This window comes from Sinocyclocheilus rhinocerous, unplaced genomic scaffold, assembly GCF_001515625.1.
Source record: "Sinocyclocheilus rhinocerous isolate Xijiao unplaced genomic scaffold, SAMN03320098_v1.1 scaffold269, whole genome shotgun sequence".
NCBI classification, from domain to species: domain Eukaryota; kingdom Metazoa; phylum Chordata; class Actinopteri; order Cypriniformes; family Cyprinidae; genus Sinocyclocheilus; species Sinocyclocheilus rhinocerous.
Window position 1 is genome coordinate 734,527 of NW_015652298.1, and position 23,291 is coordinate 757,817.

At 40.4% G+C, this 23,291-nt stretch overlaps 1 protein-coding gene and 1 pseudogene across 1 annotated transcript in view; one reads left to right on the top strand and one right to left on the bottom strand.

The window, feature by feature from the left end:
* Positions 1–694, bottom strand: part of LOC107714508 (tetraspan membrane protein of hair cell stereocilia homolog) — a 6,016-nt pseudogene extending 5,322 nt beyond the window's left edge.
* A 12,920-nt stretch (positions 695–13,614) lies between these two features.
* Positions 13,615–23,291, top strand: part of kif21b (kinesin family member 21B) — a 105,998-nt gene continuing 96,321 nt past the window's right edge. Inside the window, exon 1 of the mRNA XM_016520372.1 lies at positions 13,615–13,970. Within this exon, the coding sequence (XP_016375858.1) occupies positions 13,930–13,970 (41 nt within the window). The 5' untranslated portion in view covers positions 13,615–13,929. The remainder of the gene's footprint in view (positions 13,971–23,291) is intronic.

Sequence of the window (23,291 nt, forward strand, 5' to 3'; positions counted from 1 at the left end):
GTGGATTTTTTTTTAGGGTGGTTGTGTACACACACTGCCAACACACATTTCAGTTCAAACAACTTGTAAAAGTGCATGTAGCATCCTATGACCCCTTTAAGAAAATAATAGATGTGTTCAAAATACTTCTTGGGGCACTGTATGATATATGATATGATACGATATTTTTTATATTGGTGGTTCAATATTAATGATTATTATATTATATTAAATTATATTATATTATAATTAATGTTTATGTTAATTAATAAAACTCAAATTCAGGGAAATTGCTCCACTAACCAGCTGCCAGCTGCATCCATGCGCAGATCTTGTACACGCTGCCTGAGTTGCAGAAGAAAAACTAACTAAAGCAGACAATAGTCCCTACGATCAGCAGCAAAGAGATCCCAACGAAGACCATAGCGGTTTTGAAGGCACCTGAAGGGATGGATCCTAAGTCCAAAGCACTGCCCTTACACACCAGCTCTCCTGTGATGGGGTTCCCAATGCAGTAGTGAAAGAGCCCAAAGTAGCCTGACTGAGGGGTGTCAACACTGTCTCCAATCCAGTACGGCTGAATGAAGACCACCACACAGATGATGGTGAAGCAGATGGTGAAGATAGTCCACAGCACACCGACGGCCCTCGCGTTTCTCACATAATTTGTGTGATAGATCTTGGCAGTCTCCTGGGCTGATAACATTTTAGTCATGTTTGCTGGAGAAGATGGTCCACCCGAAGGTGTGCGTTAGAAGAATGCTCAGCGAGAAGACAATGAACAGGTTGGTATGTGAGAAACGTGGCCAACTTCACATGTTGTCTGGTAGTCGGATATAGAATTGATCATCAATCTGCCAAAAGTCTTCCTTGAATCAATCCACTGCTTTAAATAAAGATTAAAACATAAAAATAACAACATTAAAAGAAAGAAAAAAACTGCCATGGACATCAAATGTCTCCTTTCTGAAGGAAGTGTACAGCTCTGGGCTCTGAGAGATGCATTAGATAATGTAACCCAGAATTACTGTAAACTGAGTCTCCATCTGCAGGCCAACAGTGGTTAGATGTCTCCTCCGACTGTATCCTTTAGATCGACTGATGAGAAAGTTTGGAAGCTGATGAAAGTGCTCTCTTCATTCAGACAAACACTCTGGTACTGTGAGATCACTGGATTATTAATTAAGGGAGGTGTAGAGTTACATTCTGGCTGCGTCTCAAACCTAGAGAGCTGACTCACCGTCTGTGACTAAAACAGCTCTCTGTCATTCACTGTGCTAATGCTTTTCAATGAAAATAGACAGACAGAGCATACAGTCTGTCTCTTTAGTGCCATACACAGGTGGACAGACAGAGAGACAGAGACAGACGGGCGGACAGACAGACAGATGGATGGATGGCCAGGGATGGACGGACGGACGGAAAGACAGACAGATGGACGGACTGACGGACGGACGGACGGACGGACGGACAGACGAACAGACAGATGGACGGAGAGACAGACAGACAAACGGACGGAGAGACAGACAGACAAACGGACGGAGAGACAGACAGACAGACGGACAGATAGACGGACGGACAGACAGACGGATGGAGAGACAGACAGACGGACAGATAGACGGACCAACAAACAGACAGACGGACGGAGAGACAGACAGACAGATAGACGGACGAACAGACAGACGGACGGAGAGACAGACAGACAGACAGATAGACGGACGGATAGACAGACGGATGGAGAGACAGACAGACAGACAGATAGACGGACGGACAGACGGATGGACGGACAGACAGACGGTCGGACAGACAGACAGATGGTCGGACAGACAGACAGACAGACAGACAGACGGACGGACGGACGGACAGACAGACAGATAGACGGACGGACAGACAGAAAGATAGACGGACGGACGGACGGAGAGACAGACAGACAGACGGATGGACAGACAGACAGACAGACAGACGGACGGACAGACAGAAAGATAGACGGACGGACAGACAGAAAGATAGACGGACGGACGGACGGACGGACAGACAGAAAGATAGACGGACGGATGGACGGACGGAGAGACAGACAGACAGACGGATGGACAGACAGACGGACAGATGGAAGGATCGACGGATGGAGAGACAGACAGATAGACGAACGGACAGACGGAAGGACCGACGGATGGAGAGAGACAGACAGCTGTGAAAATAAATCTGCATCATTTATCTTTTTGATCTTTCATTCAAAAAATTCTAACCTTTCATTGAAATAAAACAAATGAAAATGGAGGGAAATCTCATGATAAAATAAAAGTTTTTCTCCAATGCATGTTGGCCACAATTATTGACACCCCTAGAAATTCCGAAGAGTAAAATATCTCTGAATTCTATTCCCATTCATATTTACATTTTTAACACACCAGGGTGACTAGGAGCATGAAACTGTCCAGCCATGACTTCCTGTTCCACAGGATTATAAATATGAGGAACACAAAGGCCAAATTCCCGTAATCATCCATCACAAGGAGGAAAACCAAAGAATACAGTTCTAATGTGCAGAACAAGATTGTTGAGCTTCACAAAATAGAAAGTGGTTGTAAAGGGATAGTTTACACATGCGCACACTTTGATTTTTGCACGTAAAACACGCATGCCTTGTTTACGTGCAGGAAAATCTCGTGCATGTGTCGTGCGTTCTCTCCAAAATGGAGGCAGAGGGTGCCGCGGGGGAGAATAATTGTTGAATAAAACTATTTTATTTTTTTGCGCACAAAAAGTATTCTCGTAGATTCATAAAATTACGGTTGAACCTCTGATATCACATGGACCTTTTTGTCTATATTCTTGGTACCTTTCTGGACCTTGAACGTGGTAGATACATTGCAGTCTACACAGGGTCAGAATGCTCTCAGATTTCATCAAAAATATCTTAATTTGTGTTTCGAAGATGAAGGAAGGTCTTACGGGTTTGGAACGACATGAGGGTGAGTAATTAATGACAGAATTTTAATTTTTGGGTGAACTATCCATTTAAGAAAAGATATAAAGCATTGAAAATCCCCATTAATAATTAAGAGGTTCCAGTGAACTAAAGATGTTACAAATCTGCCTGGAAGAAGGGCCTGTTTTTGTGCCGGAAGTCCTGAACATCTTGTTCAGATACATGGCATCATGGATTCTGTAATCATCCATCACAAGGAGGAAAACCAAAGAATACAGTTCTAATGTGCAGAACAAGATTGTTGAGCTTCACAAAATAGAAAGTGGTTGTAAAGGGATAGTTTACACATGCGCACACTTTGATTTTTGCACGTAAAACACGCATGCCTTGTTTACGTGCAGGAAAATCACGTGCATGCGTCGTGCCTACTCTCCAAAATGGAGGCAGAGGGTGCCGCGGGGGAGAATAATTGTTGAATAAAACTATTTTATTTTTTTGCGCACAAAAAGTATTCTCGTAGATTCATAAAATTACGGTTGAACCTCTGATATCACATGGACCTTTTTGTCTATATTCTTGGTACCTTTCTGGACCTTGAACGTGGTAGATACATTGCAGTCTACACAGGGTCAGAATGCTCTCAGATTTCATCAAAAATATCTTAATTTGTGTTTCGAAGATGAAGGAAGGTCTTACGGGTTTGGAACGACATGAGGGTGAGTAATTAATGACAGAATTTTAATTTTTGGGTGAACTATCCAACATTTATTTCATCATGAGATTTCCCCCTCACTTTCCATTGTTTAACTTCAATGAAAGGTTAGAATTTTGTGATTTTTTTTAAATGAAATATCAAAAGGATAAATGGTGCAGATTTATTTTCACATCCGCCTTTGCTCATATTTACCAGGGGTTATTTAGTGGAGGGCACTGTAGGTCTGGCTGTTTTCCTAGTACCATCATTCTATAGCAAACTATCCAAACTTCCAGAAAATAAAAAGACAGAAAGAACAAACCGAAATACTGCATTGTCTCAGTGTGGAGTCAACCACAACGCTTGCCAGGCTATTCCTGTTTTGCACGAGTAGCCTTTTCCAAAGGGTCCAATGACACGCAGCAATATCATGCTTTATCCAGTAGGAGGCGTTGTGATATTGTGAAAACTCTACTAAACACTCGAGGACCAAGAGGTCTTTCAGCTCTGAGTGAGCGTCTCATATTCAGTTTAATCACTGATTCAATAACTGGGCCAATTATTCTATTACAGTCAAGTCCTGTGTTCAGAGTTCAGACTGAATTTTATTAATGTTACGGTTTAACGTATACAGATATTGTGTGGCATAATCAGATTAGCCCTGCTGTCAGTAAAATGATATGTGCAGACTACTACATAATCACCCTGCCAGTTTTAACAATTGGCCCTGGTCCCATTTTTAAAAAGTGACAGAAAGGGACAAATAACATTGACATTTAGAGGGAATAATGTCACCATCCCCATCACCTGTCCCTCCGGTGCATAATTGCACAATAATTCATGATTAAAATATATGAACCAAAGGTGCTGGGACAATAGCACAATACAGTGGCCCCCTGGGGTTGAATAAGGAAATCAATGAAGTGCTCATCTGCCCAATCCAACCGTCCCACTGGCTTTGTCATGAATAGCCGCCATACGCATGTCAAGTGACGGACAGAACGCGCCATCTGCTGCTCTTGATAGCATTTTGTAGGGCAGAGAAAGAGCTTATTTTATTTTATTTTGTTGCTAAATGTCACACCATGGAAAGCATTGATGAATTACAGTGAATTACACAACGCCATTAGTACAGAAAGCTTCCTAATGTGAACTGACTGCTTTCTGATATATTAACAACGCTTTTGCAGCCTTGATGGTAATGTGATTTTCCTCTGGGACATTTAGGAACCACGCGTTCCCCCTGCTATTCAACAAAGATTTCCTTAATAATGTTTAACCAAATGATATATGAACAAACTGATCTGTCAGATCCACTCTTCTTGTCATGTGTCACTTTTTATCACTTTTATCTCAGCAGTGTATTAAAACAGCAGACTTTCAGAGCAAAACAATAGATGGTTTGGCTAGTTTGCAGTGCTTTAATTCCAGCTTTCCTTTTCATAAATGGTATGGCAAATACCCAAGTATTTGCTAACTTAAGGTTTAAAGGGTTAGTTCACCCAAAAATGAAAATTAGCCCATAAATTACTCACCCTCAAGTGATCCTAGGTGTATATGACTTTCTTCACTTATTGAACTTGTGTTGAGAAGTGGTATAATACACTTACTTTGTTTGAAAGACTAAACTATTATTAGACTATTGTTAGAGACTAAACTATTATGCTGACTATTATTAGAGAAAAGAGAGAGTTTTTTGACCCTCCAAATGTCTGTTCTGGAATTAAGTTTGACGAGCGGGTACAACATTCAGTAAAAAGGTCAGATTGCTTTAGCAAATGCACATGTGCAGCTGTCCACTATAATTACAAAACAGTGAATCCCACCCTGTAGGGGGCTCTAGTGTCGGAAAATACATAAAGTCTTTGAAACAGTTGCTTTAAAAGACGTTCAACTTCGACTCGCTTGCGTTTTTAAAAGCAAAACGCCTGTGAATGAGTTTTGCAATCCACTCTGTTGCTTTTCCATTGTTTTTCTGTGTAAACATGCGCTTGACTTTGTTGTTTTACTGTTGTGCTTGAATCGTTTGCAGCGCTTTGCTCATAAAAGCCGAGGCGACTGTGGACTTTAAAATATTATGGAAGGCAGACGGGGCCAAAAATCTTTAAACCGGAATGCGCAAAATTTGACCGTGTACGCATTAAGACCCTTTCACACTGTACGCGGCAGTCGCAAGTGTCTAGTTCATTCTCAATGGGAGACATGCGGAAAGCGGCAAAACACAGGCGGTTTCGCTGGCGCCGCAGAGGCGGAGCGCAAGCGGTGCTCGTGCACCCAAAATCCTGCTGCTTCCACGGGCACGGTGCTTAGCGGCAGGCGCCGCCGAAGATAAAAATATTTTATCTTTTTGTGAGCAGCAGTGGCAGCTGCGTCGGTTTCAACCAATCAGTGAACAGATTTCTAACAACCATGACCACATCAATACGATTTTTTTGCATTTCTAGCAAAGCCCTGCACCTGGGATGCATTGTTTAGGCTCAATTAATCCTCTCAATTTTCCTTTAAAAATTATATTTCATTCAAATTTTTACTTCAATCATGACCTCACAGGTAATAATGCTCTTTAGGCAAATCATCAAAAACAACTTCACTTGTGCCAAATGAAAAAAAAAAAGGTAAATAATGACAACAATTAATGACAGAATGACACAAACACAAATTTCCGTTATGTTTTATTTAGTTTTTAGTAAATGCAAAGGTGATGTTGACAATTGTAACTATGGCAACGTCCGCTCCGAGACTGCAACGCGACCACCGGCTCAACTGCACAAAACGCTTCCACTACAAGACAAAGCGGCAGCCGCGCGGCGATTCCACCGCTTGCCGCGTTCCGTGTGAAAGGGCCTTAAGGCTATTTGTCTGCATTAACGCGGGAATTTAATGCAGGTAAGGCGTCTTTAAAAAAAAAAAAAAACATTCTGCATACAAAACGTAAAAATATGTAATATACTGCACTTTTACATCACATGTTTTCGTGATGCAAATTTACAGGGCAGAGTTCACTGAATTTGAAATTTGAATCGTCTCCTTTATTTATTTGCATATATGAATGTATGAAAAATGGCTGTGATTTGAATGCATGTCAATATAACCAAAAATGTAGCGTGAACAGCCCTTAAAGAAAAATTTACGCGCAGTTCCGTGAGCAAAAAATGGTCCATTTTCCGTAATGTAGCTATGAGTAAAGCACAGAAGCCACTTTCAAACAATACAGTTGTTGTTGTCAGTTGATCAGTGCAGCAGATTCGCATGATCAACTTTAACATGAACAAAAACTGCATGGGGAACTTTTTCGCCCTTGCACAAAACTTCCATTCGCATGGATTCCTATTGAAATAAATAGAATTTGACCACAAAATTTCTCAGAGTAAAGTAGTAAATATGATCGTGTCTTACGACGCGACATTATAAAAACATTGTGCTTGGGTTAAAATTCAACACTTACACTAGAGACTAGAGACCTACAGTACATCCAATCAGGCAATGCCATCCTCTGGTCATTTACTGTGTGGTCTTTCCACAATGTGGCCAGACAGCTGGTGTCCATGAGTGAGGTGTACTTACAGTAACGAGCACTGCACTTCACCAGCAGTATTCTCTTAATGATTTGACCCCACTTGTTTTGGGGTCCCTAAAACCTTTTCAGCCTCTCCTTTACTGTAATCCAGACCGCTGATGCCTTTTAATGAAATCTTTATTGTTTACAATCAGGTATGAGCAGAGATCATCAGAAGAGTTGTGTTCCCTCGTGGCTAAAGGCAGATGCTCATCTTGTGATGTGTTTCGCCCTCAGGTTTGTCTATTCACACCGCTTTGTGGACATCCTAAATGATAGACTATACAAAAAGCCTTTTTTGTTGTCAGGACATGGGCTCTACTTTTCTTTTTAAAACCGTTCCCATGGAAACAGGGCACAGAATGCACAAACTGTGTCTGTTACGAAACTGGTGGAAGATCAAGACTAAAAATGCAAGGGTGTATTTTGCAATAATGACCAGCCGACTGTACATTTTCCACAATTATGTGAGGTATAAATCACATATCATGACATATTCCAAATGTTTATGATTTACTATGTTTCACAGACAGTGTTACTTAACTGGGCTTTGTTTCTATCGCTCATTTCATACATGGATGGTCTTTCTTGTCATGTGCGCTCATGTAGTTTCAAGTGGTCTAGTTTAGGCTTGTCTGCTCTTTTTGCCCATCCAAGACAAAAGAAATCCCTCCCTTTCTGCTCCGCCGTGACCTCACTTTCATCCCCTCCACACACCAGGCTTCTTGGACAGGTGATGAGCAGTGCCTGGTTTTCTCCACACATACCGCTTAGAATTAAGGCTAATGTAGCTATGAGTAAAGCACAGAAGCCACTTTCAAACAATACAGTTGTTGTTGTCAGTTGATCAGTGCAGCAGATTCGCATGATCAACTTGAGCAAAAACTGCATGGGGAACTTTTCGCCCTTGCACAAAACTTCCATTCGCATGGATTCCTATTGAAATAAATAGAATTTGACCACAAAATTTCTCAGAGCAGTAGTAAACGTGATCGTATCTTACGACGCGACATTATAAAAACATTGTGCTTGGGTTAAAATTCAACACTTATGAAAGCCGTTTTGTGTTTTTTCCAATGACATTGCCCTGCATCTCACGTTTTTGCTGTGTAAACATGACCATATTTGTATGAATAAAACTTCATAGCACACTGCAACAGTAGAGACCTACAGTACATCCAATCAGGCAATGCCATCCTCTGGTCATTTACTGTGTGGTCTTTCCACAATGTGGCCAGACAGCTGGTGTCCAGGAGTGAGATGTACTTACAGTAACGAGCACTGCACTTCACCAGCAGTATTCTCTTAATGATTTGACCCCACTTGTTTTGGGGTCCCTAAAACCTTTTCAGCCTCTCCTTTACTGTAATCCAGACCGCTGATGCCTTTTAATGAAATCTTTATTGTTTACAATCAGGTATGAGCAGAGATCATCAGAAGAGTTGTGTTCCCTCGTGGCTAAAGGCAGATGCTCATCTTGTGATGTGTTTCGCCCTCAGGTTTGTCTATTCACACCGCTTTGTGGACATCCTAAATGATAGACTATACAAAAAGCCTTTTTTGTTGTCAGGACATGGGCTCTACTTTTCTTTTTAAAACCGTTCCCATGGAAACAGGGCACAGAATGCACAAACTGTGTCTGTTACGAAACTGGTGGAAGATCAAGACTAAAAATGCAAGGGTGTATTTTGCAATAATGACCAGCCGACTGTACATTTTCCACAATTATGTGAGGTATAAATCACATATCATGACATATTCCAAATGTTTATGATTTACTATGTTTCACAGACAGTGTTACTTAACTGGGCTTTGTTTCTATCGCTCATTTCATACATGGATGGTCTTTCTTGTCATGTGCGCTCATGTAGTTTCAAGTGGTCTAGTTTAGGCTTGTCTGCTCTTTTTGCCCATCCAAGACAAAAGAAATCCCTCCCTTTCTGCTCCGCCGTGACCTCACTTTCATCCCCTCCACACACCAGGCTTCTCTGTCCGTCATGTGGCACGAACACTATCAATAACCGTGTCAGTGGCGCAAGTCCCATAGGCTATGCTCAACCCCACCATCCCGAACCCAAATCAGGCCCAGCGTGAAATTCAGAAGCCTTGGGGGGGAGTGAAACCGCACGCGACACAGAATGGAGGCCCCCTGAAGAGACACTCTTTTGACCACCAGACCGCCCCGGCCATTGACTTCCTTCTCAGCCAACTGTGCTTTCATCACACCATCTTTGCCTTTGTCAACATTCGATGGGTTAATTATTCCCTCTCTTTATGAAAACCAGACGCCATTTGTTGCACCGAACAAGCAACTGATTAGCAGGGCAAGCTAATAAAAACACAGCTAATTTCAAACATAAATTGGGAACGTTGGCATACTAGAAACTACCTGAAAGTGCTGGGAACACATTATAAGCCTTTTTAGCTAGCCTCATGAATATTAATCAGGTGGCCTAACATTCATCCAATAGTTCTTGCTGGAAGTCAGGTAAGTGGCCGCTATAGCTAGATTAGTGCTTCATTTAATCCTCTACTGCTAATTGTAGAGCTAATTTGTTATTTTATGTAACCAGCTACATTCTCTTCACACAATAGCCAAAACTCAAATATATGATGAATTTCATAAAAAGCAGATGTAGATTTTAGCATTCTTTTAATAGTGAAAACAGCCCAGCGTGATATGTAATTACTTCTATTGTTTTTGGAATACGGTTAAAGATGAATATATTTATGCTAAACTATATACTTTAATGTCATTTTTTTGTCTATTGAAACTTTATAACTATATTTGTGATTACATATTATTAATGAATGAAGTTTAGTACTTTTAGTTCATTTAAAATATATTAACTTTACTTTTAATATTGCATAACACATACTGTTACAAGTATAATCAAGGACTTAATGCCTTTTAGCGTTATTTAAAGTAAATGTACTTCTTTAAACCACGACAAAAGATTATTAAACCAGAAGGATTTGAAAATAGGCGACTATAATTTAAAGTTCAATTCTTAATTTGACATTATTACAGCGTGAAAACAAAGTGTATTAAGAAACGTAGTCGTGAAAGTGGACTTTATTTAAGTACGCATAAATGGCCATTTCATTATTATTACATTATCTAAAATATCAAAAATTCAAAATATACAAATTTGGAGTACAGTACATAAGCACATTCAATACAGTTAAGCAGACTTAAAAATGTGCACCAAAGCACCTAGGTTGGAGCACAATGCTCACTAGATCTAGTCTAATGTGAAAAGTGAACTTGCAACTTGGTGACTGTATATTTCTACAGTAGAATGGTAAAGGAATAATTCAATTTACTCAATTTGCTCACCCTTCTTTGTTCCAAACATGTGTGATTTTCTTTCTTCTGTGGAAAAGTAAAAATAGTTTTAACGGGCACCAAAACTGTTCTTCTGTGTACTGTAGAAGAAAGAAAAGGCATGCAGGTTTGGAAAAAAGGAGGGTGAGTATCCCTTATCACTCTATTTACTGTAGAAATACACACAGTCAGCATGTTGCAAGTTGACTTTTCATTTTACACCAGATCAAGTGAACACTGGACTCTAACCTGTGCGCTTTGGCAAGCCCCTTCCCACACAGATGGTGATGTTGCTGGGGGGAGGATGCATGTAATTTGGGGATGGATGAGGGAATCTGTATGTCATCGTGTGTGTGGTTGGATGTGTGTGTTTTGTGTGTAGCCTAGGGGCACAGACACACACACACACACACACACACACACACACACATACACAGCAGACTGACCTAGATGAAGCACACATTCAGAATACATATACATACAGTATGTATTTATAAGACAACACATAAAAATGAAACATTTAAACACATACGTGTGTGTGTGTGTGTGTTTTTCTTTTGCCTTTGATTTGTTATAAAGAATATCCTACACTATGCTTTGTTATATGTAGATTTGTCTTAAAATCTGATTAATTATGACAAAATTAGGGTGAAAGGTGAAAGCCTGTATTCATATTTAAGGAGGCATTTTCAAAAACATCGGCTTACCCAAACTGAGATTATGTCCTGGCCTTAACACAAAAACAATCCTCTCCTAAGTCTCTAAAATAGCATCATGTGATGTTTTAAACCTCCAAGCGTGGTAGCTTCATATGCATGCCCCGAATAACACTTACATAAGTGAATAAACCAGAAGACGGGGTTTCAAGGATATTCTAAATAATTTGCTTCCTTTGAGATGTCATGCATGATGGGGGCATTTTGCGATTGATCTGATACAATGGATCTTTAATCCTATAAACTGTTTTGACGTTTGTTTGAATGAGTTCAGAATCCCTCTTATATGGTTTGGATTGTGGGTGGCTGCCCTGCATAATGCTACATGCCTTAAAGGCAGGGTATGTGATTTTTCAAAAACACTTTAGAAAACTGATTCGGGCCGAATCGCAAAACAAACTTGTAGCCAATCAGCAATAAGGGGCGTGTCTACTCGTGATGTGGAGGAGAGAGCTTTCAGTGCATGGGACGGACATTAGCCGAGCCGAGCGACAGAAAGATAGAGATGGCGGATAAAAAACAAAAGAAGAAAACGTTTTCGGAATGATAAGGCAAGAAGTAGGACCCGTGTAAATGTCGGATCAGCTTTCCAGCGCTGGAGAGAACTGAAGGAGCGGAGGCCTGCGATCGGACGCCGAGGTTGCTTTGTTTCTTCTCAATAGGTGAGTAACACTGTGTCTACAACAGCTAAAGTCTGCCTACACTGGATGCGTTCAAACGACCGTTGAAAACCATTTGAAATTTGTGTCAGCACGTCATAAATAGAACCCGGCAGCAGTTTTCTGTCGGGATTTGTTGCGCCGCGCCGCTCACGTCCGTAGACACGGTGTAACATTGGTTTTGCTTTGTTTCACAGAACTAATCGTTGCCTGGGTTGCGTACGTATATGTGGGGCGGAGCTATCAAAATAGGGGCAAGACCCTTTTGGGGTAGGGGCGTGTTTGGTTTGGTGATTTCAAATATCAACATTGGCTACCAGAAATCACTTACTCTGCCTTTAATTGATATGAAACAGCTTCTTTATGTTTTACAGGACAACTGATCCTTCCACAGGCGAAATATAGCCTAATCCTCATGGGAATCTGGTGTTCTTGTGATATTATTTAGTGGCGATTTGGACAAAGTGCTGTTCCTCAACTCAGAAAAACTGCTAAAGTTGCTCCCATTACAGCTGCTTCATTGTGTTGGACTGAAGTTACAAGCTCAGACGATTGCATTTGGTTTCTATTTGAGGGCAAATGCTTTCATGTTTTGTTAAAGTCTTGTTAAAAATTAAATGAAATTATATAAAGCATACTTTTGTTCCTTACAATTGTCTGCGACTGTTTAAACTGATACAGTTTATGGTTCCACTTTTAATGCAGAAGTAAACTTGTGTAACTTTCTCTGTGTTTCCCACCCGTTTACAGAGGACCAGCATGCTTGTCATTATGGTAATGTATATCCAATATATTTCTGTATTTTGTTTTGCCTTTGCTCTCTTGTGTACAATGTGTGACGAATGGATTGTTGTAAATCATGCCCCTTGAACCCAGAGCAATTCCACGTTTGCAGCCTTTAGATGTGTTTCAAATATGACTTTCGTTTCGCGAACAAATCATTTGAACCGATTCTTTTTAATGACTCAGTTGAACCGATTCGCAAGTGAGGGGCTACTGGAAAAATCGGCCAACATCCATCACGGCATTTCAATCTTCTCAAATTTTGTTTGATTTGAACACAAAGACTCTTTTGTCCTTTCTCCTTTTCTAAGGCTTTAAATTCACACTATTAAATATTTTTCACACTTTTGCATAATTTGACAAAGTCACAGCTTGACTGCACGATGCACAACAAAAATATTCGATTCAGTATTTACTTTGATGTTTCTTTGCTTTCTTACAAATCGCGTGTCCCATATCTCACTGTGACTATTTAGAAAAGAAAACGAGAGAGAGAAAAAATGAGGGTTGTGATGGAAATGACACAACAGTGAGACAGTGGGCCTAATTTGTGTAAAAATGAACAAATTATTTTCACTCAAGTATTGACATGTTACGTTCATTTCACAGTTTTAAACAATAATGAATAATTATTAATAACAATAAGTAATAATTCACAGAAAGACATTTACATAACTAAAATAACACGTTAAATTATTTCTCAGTACCCTAGGCTATTAAACGGATCGGTGAATCGTTTTTCAAGGTTTTGGAAAATGAATCGGATTTCCCAAAGCAATGTTCAGATGTGTCGACTGAAGTTTGGTTTAATCTATGACCGCTGAGTCTGCTTTTAAGGGGTAATCCGCCGCTGAGCTCTAATTGGTCAATTATTCTATATGTGGGCGGGAACAGCAGTACGTGTGGTCGGGAGCCGTGTCAATCATCTACGTATAGACACGCCCACCGCCGCTCTCTCAGTGAGCGCCTTCATTGAACGCGCGAGGACGCAGACGCGGTGCGTGCTTTCGGATGTACACTCGCATATATGGCAGGATACAAGCTCGAAGGAAGAAAATATGCCAATCTCCGTCATCTTTCATGCGATTTATACACCGCTCTGCTGATTTTAGCAGTATTGTAGAGGTGAGCCGCGATGTCTGGCTGCATAACGCTGATTGACGGACCGGATCGGTGGCGCGCGTGTTAACGCACAACGGTGTTTTCAGCTCGTGCGTAAACTTTGCAAGAACTTTGCTGCATCGCTTCCTATTTTGACGGGCGAGGTGAAACGGCAGCGCAAAGCATGGCGACACAAAACGACTGCTGTGTCAAGGTCTCTTTAAGGTAAGCCCGACTGTCAGAATCTGCCGACTGTACCTCTGTGCAACCATCATTTCCCATTGTTTGTAGTGCAACACACTCTTCGTTTTATTTTATGTGCTTTATTGATCTTACACTGTTTATTTACATCCGCAACAAAGAGAGGACAAACAGGGCTGTTGCAATTCTCTGGGTGTGTGCTGCGCTAGGTAAGACCCGGGTGATAGGGTGGGCACATGCACAAAGATGCAGTATTGCAACCCGGAGAGAGTAAAATTGCTTGCAAGTGCCAAACACACAGCTGTGCGCGATAGGTATAGTTCCCATGTGCCGCCACATACATGTTACACATGCATGCATAATAACATGCATAACGCATATCGAGACAGAAGTTATATTTAGGTTTGGCTTGTGTTCGTGCATTGTGTGTAAGTGTGCAGCAAAGTGCATTTCATTGCTTTCTGAGTTTTCATAACTGCTGAAGGACATCAGATGATGCAGGAATGTCTGCAAGGTGATAATGGCACAAAGACGCGTGCGCGCTCCCTCTCAGTGTCCTTATTTCCTTTGTTAAACCCCCACATTAGGGATTAATATCGCTGTGCGTTCATCTGCAGTGATCATCAGAATTGCCAATCGCATCAATGTGATTATTCACTAGCGGTGAGCTCGTAAAACTGAAGCGCGTGTCAGCAGTCTGGAGCGGTGAGCGGCGTCGGGCTGCAGCATGACTGGAGGCGGTGGTCTGTCTAAGCATTGTCTGGATCCTCCTTAGATCAGTCTGATGGAAGAAGATCGAGATCAAATCAACTGTCTGGGTGTGTTATATCCCCGTAGCCCCGCTTTCTTGCTGTAAGCCCTCTGGTGAGCATGGCTTGTGTGCTGTTTTAAAGGGCCAAATGGACCTGCTGTTGGAGTAATGCAAGATTGAAAGTGAATCTTTTGTGTTGTCCAGTATTAGGAAGCGTGGCTGCAGGTGCATGCTTGATTTTTACTGTGGCTTCTGCTCACACTGGGGCACACCTGCAGATGGGTGGGCGAGCATTACATCAATGAATGAAGTGGACCCACGTGTTCCGCTGAGCATCACAAAGGCGGACTGTTATTTAAAGCTATACTTTATCTACACATCCCGACTGGATCCAGCTCCAGTGCTTGCAAGGCAGGACCGGACTGATATTCCTCAAATATTCGATCTTAAGTACTGCTTGGGCACCAGCCAGAGTGACCAAAAGTCATCAATTTTCAATGATAATTGGCAACATCTGAGAAAATTCTGCATCAAAATGGCAAAATGAGTGACCCACCAACAGAGATGTTATTGCAGAGGCACCTTACTCTTATGTTAATAATGCATGGGAAGAATCGTAACACTTATTTACAGTGTTGCGAGTGATTATATACTGTTCTGCATTTACAGTACATCACGTCATTGCTGTCGTTTGGGAAATGAACTACTTCCCCCATGATTACTGAGAGACAAAATATCCTTGCCACAGTGAGAATGTGACCTCAACGTAGCAAGCTCAGCTTCGCTTCTCATGAGTTGACCCTTTTTCTACCTCATTTCCTCTTAATCACCATAAAAGCCTGTAGTTGAGAGATTGATTGTGTTTGTGCCTCTGTGGGTGGGAGTTTGCATCTGTATTGTGTGTGTGTGTGTGTGCCGTCCCATGGGTGTATGTCATCTGCAGGCCATCTTTCCTTGCCTCCACCCTTCTGGTGTAGACAAGTGAGACGTTCTCCAGGAGTGTTGACTCCGCAGCGCTGTTATAATTAGACCCAAAGCGAAAATTTGTTGATTTCTTGCCTGATAAAAGAAGGTTATCCATACTGTGGCGGCAGGCTGTCTGTAGTTGGAGGGGTCTCTTAGGAATCCCTTCGGGGTCTCGAGATAACGCCACTTATGATTTCATATTTATGGGAGTCTTCTAACATCACTAGCTGTTTTTAGAAATATTCTCCTTTCTCTTTGAACAGATAAGTGCTTGCATTTGACAGTTTGAGAAACGCATGATCTGTTTGTGTGTCTACTGACATGGCTTGATCTTTTCTCCAGGGGCTGGCTGAGAATGTAGGGGTTTGTGGGGGGATCGTGTTAATAGTCGAGGCTCCTGGGAACTAGACTCGTAATTGCCTCGTTTATGAGAATAGCTTCCTCCAAGACTTCAGGGTTAAGCGTTTTGGGGCTTTTAAGATCCTTGGCATCCCCAGGAGTTACATGGTGGAGGTGATCACTAGGTCAGTGACAAATGACAGCGTGAAGAAAAGTCTGTTAAAAGTCTAGTCGCTAAGTTCTTAGAAATGGCCTCTTTGTATTCATGTTGGTTCCATGTGGTTTTAAAAAAACTTTTGTTTGTTTATTTATTTTTAGGAAAAGTTTAAATGAGTTAAAAATGTTATGACGTAACCAAGTAAGTAGTATTAGCCTAACATATTTTCCTTACTACTTGAATTATATATTCGAAGAAGTTTTTTTTTTTTTTTTTTTACATATTAAAAGGTTTTTAACATTTAAAAGTAAAATGTCAAAATATATCATTATTATTAGTTTATAAATATCTTTGGTTTTGTGGAGACTCACCACATAGCATTTTACAAATCGTCATAAATTTTTAAGAAACTTTATTGACCTCATTTCCGTTTTTTTCCACTGTATCATGGCTGCACCAATGACTTTGATTTGGTGGATGAACATTTTTCAAATATTAATTCAATTTCAACAAAACTTCTTATTTTACATAAATAAAATAATATGCCAAACTACTTTTCTTTTAAAAAATCTTTTCTTCACTATAATTTTTTCTTCATTATCATAACATCAGAATAGTTGTAACACCCTGACATTTTAACACTTTATGCCCTTTAAAAATCAAATCATTGTATGTATTAAAAAAAAAAAAGAACAGTTTTGGACAAAAAATAATAATAATAAAAAAAACATAAGCGTCATGTCATTGACTCCTCTGTTAATGTCAGTAGTTTATTGAATGTGTTGTGACCTTCGTTGCTTGACTCTTAATAGAGACTGATCCATTTGGCCATCCATTAAATTCTATTAAGGAACCTGCACAATGCAAGTTGAATATGTATGTGCACTGCGCACTGTAGGGCTGCACGATATTGGAAAAAACTCACATTGCGATATTTTTTTTTTCCTGCGATTTATATATTACGATATGAAAAAAAAATCAGATGACTTCAATATAGCTCTATTTGGAAAAAAATAATCAATGATTACAGAAAGCAGGAACATTAAACTGCTGTGAACCAATATACTGTTCCACATCCATTTTCTTTCTCAGTTGTTTACCTTCACAACTGAGCCATAAGCATCTGTGTTTACAAGGATACTTGCAGAGCACTGTATTTCAGGCACAAATAGACGCAGAAGTGAACAGAAATCAGTGTTCACGTGCATCTGCGTGGCTCTCACCGTGTCTACACCAGACGCGAGCGGCACGATGCGACAAAATACAATGAACCCATTATAATCAGTGATGCTGTCAGTCTACACTGGGTGCGGCGCGGCACGACAAATCCCCGACAGTAAACTGATTTACAGTTCAAATGATATGCAACGGTCGCTTTGTCTCGTCTAGTGTATACACACTTTGGGGCCGTTCACATGTCGTGCCCAAAAACGTGTGGGAAATGCCAGTCGCGACGCTTTCTCCTTCTTTCTAAAACACTCGGGAGCTTGCGCTTTCGTGGTGTCTGCCATTGCTAAGCAACCTTGACCTGCGCTCTCCTCGACGACGTGGAAGTTTCAACGAAGGATAAATGGATTTCCAGCACTGAAAATCCCTTGCAGTAGCTCTGCTACTAAATTTATTTAAAATGGGTATCTCTGTACAGCTGTCGCGTCCGGTGTAGACACCGTGTCTGTGTGTGAGCAAAGAAAGCAATCGGTAAAAATATAACGATCAGTGTACTAAACATCGCACATCCTGCGCATCGCAGATGCGCACATCGCGATATCGATGCTGAAACGATATATCGTGCAGCCCTAGCGCACTGTCCTTGTAAAGGTGGCCTGCTTACTGCCTGTTTTGTAACCCTGATGTTGTATAGACTGAACGTGTGGGCCTTTTCTCTGGTTTTGAGGAGAATCTGGAAAGGGGTTTGGTTTATTTAGCTGAAAATTTCGGTTAAGGATTTCCAGCACTGAAAATCCCTTGCAGTAGCTCTGCTACTAAATTGATTTAAAATGGGTATCTCTGTACAGCTGTCGCGTCCGGTGTAGACACCGTGTCTGTGTGTGAGCAAAGAAAGCAATCAGTAAAAATATAACGATCAGTGTACTAAACATCGCACATCCTGCGATGCGACTATCGCAGATGCGCACATCGCGATATCGATGCTGAAACGATATATCGTGCAGCCCTAGCGCACTGTCCTTGTAAAGGTGGCCTGCTTACTGCCTGTTTTGTAACCCTGATGTTGTATAGACTGAACGTGTGGGCCTTTTCTCTGGTTTTGAGGAGAATCTGGAAAGGGGTTTGGTTTATTTAGCTGAAAATTTCGGTTAAGCTGCACTTGCAGTAATAACCAGTTAAGCCTGCTGCAGATAAGACCATAAATTGAGGATTAATTTGGGTACACAAAAATGCACAAGACGGCCTAAATAATTTTTGCTGCAGAGTGAAGCATCTTCTTTAGTTCTTACTTGATAGTGCTTACTAATATTAAGACTTCCTCAACTGCCACATGAGCCGTACCTTTTTCTGTCGATCTCTGTTTCTTTACTTTTTGTTGATGCAATATTTAGGGTCTCGGAAAGGGTGGAGTCCCGTGATTTGAAAACTCACACCCACAGTATGCGCCAGCCGGCATTTTCGTGAAAAGACCATGTCGTCACACGCACCTCACTGCATGTCAGTCGCTTAAATGAAAGACCCTAATTGCATGCTATGTTGCGAAAATCTCACTATGACTATCCTTCCTGCAGTTTCCACAGGAAATCGTTTGCCATGAAAGGCAGTAGATTATGTGCAGTTGAACGTGTTAAGTTCAACGCACCGCACAGGAAGTGATAGCCGAGGGGGTCAGAGGTATGTTTCTGTGACCTACTTGTGACATTAGTCTCAGTTTCTGGCAGGCAGGAGGACGTGCTATTAAATGCACCCAGTAGTCAGTTTGCCTCGGGGCTTCCCTTTAAAACCCCTTCCAGACCCTGATTCACTGACATGAGAGCATCAATTGATAATGTCTCTCTGAGTGAATTAGATGCTGTTCTGGTAGACATCGACGAAAGAAAAGGCCGGTTGTGTTTCAAATGAAAAGGGGAAGAGGCTTGGAGGGAGGCGGCGAGAGAAAGAGAGAGTGAGAGGGCAAGAGAAAACAGGAAGTGTCTTTTTCTCTTTCAGTGTCAAAGGGCTGCATAACAAAATCAACATTAGCTCTCGGTGGAAGCATACAAAGAGAGGCATTTATTAATTATTTGCGTTTGATGGGTCACTCTGGGTGTTTTGGGGGCACTAATAAACGGCTGTATGTCACTATAAAATTTCATCTTAACATGTTTATAAGGACACCCAGAGTATCAGATTTTTTTTTCCATCAATTTATACATTTTATTACTTGAGTTTGTAATAGTCTGAAGTAGGTACTACAAACTTTGCAACTGTCAAAAAAAAGTACATTCTGTCCATTGGATGCACACTTGGTGGAAGTAATGAATTCGTACATACTACTACTCGATTTACAACTGTTTTTCACCTATGCAAGTAAACATATTCAGATGCACAAACGGATAGCTTTTAAATATCATATCGTGAGCTTTAAGTTTGATCCTCATATAAAGCTATCGTGTGACTTATGATTCTTTTGTGTGATTTTTTTTTTTTGCAACTGCAATGAACATTTTGCAAAAAATCTCCTTTTTCAAGAAAAGGATAAAGAAAGTAAAAATGACTTGAGGGTGAATAATGTCAATTTTCTAAATTTTGGCTGAACTGTTCCTTTAAGAGAGATTAATTGTTTTAAAAGGTGTTAATGCAAAGCTGAGGGATTTGTGTGTGTACTAGTAATGTACTTTTACTTTGTTACAAAACTTTAATTGGGATCAAGGGAGCATGGCATAAGTAATTCCCAGCGTATCCTCTTTGGTCGTGTTTAATCTTATCATAGTTGTAAAATGATTAACCTAGAGGACTTCATGGTTTTTGCATTTAGTATTTCTGAACTTTTTGCTGACTGAAGCCCTTTTTGCTCTTATTCAAATTTCAGCAAAGGTTCAGGAAACTTCAATAGGGCTTTTCTGAGGTACACATACAATGGCATAAGTAATTCCCAGCGTATCCTCTTTGGTCGTGTTTAATCTGATCATAGTTGTAAAATGATTAACCTAGAGGACTTCATGGTTTTTGCATTTAGTATTTCTGAACTTTTTGCTGACTGAAGCCCTTTTTGCTCTTATTCAAATTTCAGCAAAGGTTCAGGAAACTTCAATAGGGCTTTTCTGAGGTACACATACATGGGCTATTTTTCCTTTTTCACGCTCCGCTAGACTCTCTTGGTTGTCCAAGGGCCACGAAGCGCAGCCCCCTCGCTCAGATGCTGGACCGCTTTCAGGACGAGCTTGTACCCTGGCTTTTGAAATCAGACTGACCCCCTGCCACCCTCTCCAGCCACCAGCCCCCCTCCCACAGTCCTGCTTTTCTCTCATGAATTGGGGGTTGTGGGACAATTAAGTGAATAGCTCTCTGGTTTTGGACCTTTTGTGCCGGTCCCTCAGTAACTCCTTTCATACCGCATAACAGAACCAGGGCCGGGACAATCACCCAGGGTTTGGAGCACCCAGTGTTAACAGGACCTTCTGGACATTGCACAGCTTGTAAACAATAATAAAGAAGTTGTTTAATGGATCTAAGGGACCAGCTGGTGATTAGGTATCTTAAGCCGCAAGGAGCTTAAATAGGTTCCTGGGGTCTCTGATGAAATTGCTTTCACTTCCTTATTAGTAGTAGCATATAAGGCAAGCGTTATTGCTCATTAAATGCTAGCGTATATATGGCTGGGCGATATAGCTAAAAAAAATACAGTCAAACACACAATAAAAATGTAATATCTATTTTCTAATGTTTTATATGCAGATTAAATGGGTCTTAAGGAAACTTTTGGCTTGTCTCCCGAGGCCACAGGAGGGCGCAATGAGCAAAATAATGCAGCACATTTAAATTGTCAACGCAAGGAAATAACTGATATTTATTAACTGATATTTAATAAATAAAAAAATGTGCATTACGTCTAAATTAACTCGTATAAATAAAATATAATTTCGTAAATCGCATAAACGATTATGAACAAAACAGCATTATGTATTTATGCATTGCTTAATACAAAGAGCCGAATCGCCCATCACTCAGATTGCATGGCTACATCTCTTGTGTGAGACGCGAGTGCAGCAGTCATATTTCCACCAAAATGCGCTGAATATGCATCTGTGTGAATGGCTTGGTTTCGGTTTTCACCTAATCAATCATCTGCTTTCCGCATTGAACTTTTTTTTTTCTCTAATATTTTGAATGCATAACTCAGCAGCGGCGCGTCTCGTGGGCTAGATTAAAAAAAACATTAAAATGCAACAACGTCACTTACATCATCATCACCGCATCTCGCGCGCCCCTGATGACGCTCCCTGATGCACTCCTAACATTCAAATGCAAATGTTTATTTTAAATTCGACTAATATTCATTTGTTTATTCACAATCTCCTCGTCACAGGCAGGCACAGCACTCATTTCAGCATGTGTTCGTGTTTGTGTGTGCTGTCTGTGTCACTAATAGCACGTGCCTATATCGTGTGCTATATCGAACATTTTTTATATCGTTATCGAAGAAGGTGTACCGTCGATAAATATTGATACCGTTTTATCGCCCAGGCCTAAGCGTATATCTTCAGCACTGTTTGAGCTGCAGACTCAGATTGATGAATAGAGTTATTTCTAAGCAGTCAGACTTTGATTTTAACCAGGTGTGCTACAGAGCATCCCATAGACTTACACTACCGTTTGGATTAAAGATTTTTTATAAATGTTTTGAAAGGAGTCTCCTACTAGGGATGTCAATTTTCGATAATTTCCATGATCGATCGTCGTTTAAATTAACGATTAATTAATCGATTAATCGTTAACTTTAATACAGCAATATAGCAATAATACAATACATCAATAATATAGTAGGCCTATTTGTTTTAAAAAATCCGGCATTTACAGTGCATTAGATCGTGAAAGTGCATGCGTGCGTGCATACGAGACAGAGCGAGCGCGGGTTTGGCTAGATGTATTTGGAGCTTATTACTCACGTCTCATTCAGCACAAATCCAAATGTTTCCATATTCGCAATGTATTTGAATGTTAAACTATTATTTATAATGTAAACTAGGCTTGTAATTTACACGCATTCGCATATAGACGGAAAAGATCATCCTCTTCACATGAGCAAAAAAGCTTAACAGCAGAGTGGAACGGTATACTACGGTCTATTTAAACTGACCAGTGTAAACTTTTATATGTTTGGTTGACTGTATGTTATTTTGATAATGAACAGACTGCGATGTAAGTTTGAATTGCTAGAATATGTGGGGTGTGTGAAACATAAAAAACTAAATTTTTGGAGTAGCCCAAGGTATAACCCGTAAAAGTGTTTACTTTTATTTTTGCACACTCACAATAAAAACAAGATTTGTGCGTTGTAAAATAAAGCAAACAAACAGAATGCGCGTTGTCATCCTTTCCTTTCCGTGAACTTGTTTATGGAGCGCCGCGCCACACTTCTGTTTTAAATCTGTTAGCTTAATTATTTAAGTCAGATATATTTCGCTTTTCGCATTCGCATACAGACGGAAAAGATCATCCTCTTTACATGAGCAAAAAAGTCCTTGGCATAACAGCAGAGTGGACCGGTATACTATTCTATACTAGTCTGTTTAAACTGACCAGTGTAACCTTTTATATGTTTGGTTGACTGTATTTTATTTTGATAATGAACAGACTGCGATGTAAGTTTGAAGTGCTAGAATATGTGGTGTGTGTGCGCACGAGGCGCAGGTGCGATCGAACAGCTGAAACATAAAAAACTCCATTTTTGGAGTAAGATATAATCCGCTCTTATCGACAATTAATCGATCATCGATTAATCGTTGACATCCCTATCTCCTACACTTGCCAAGATTTAAACAAAAATATAGGAATATTGTGAAAAACTATTACAATTTAAAATAACTATTTTCTATTAAAATGTAATTTATTCCTGTGATGCAAAGCTAAATTTTCAGCATCATAGTCACATAGTCTTCAGTGTCACATGATCCCTCAGAAATCATTCTAATATGCTGATTTG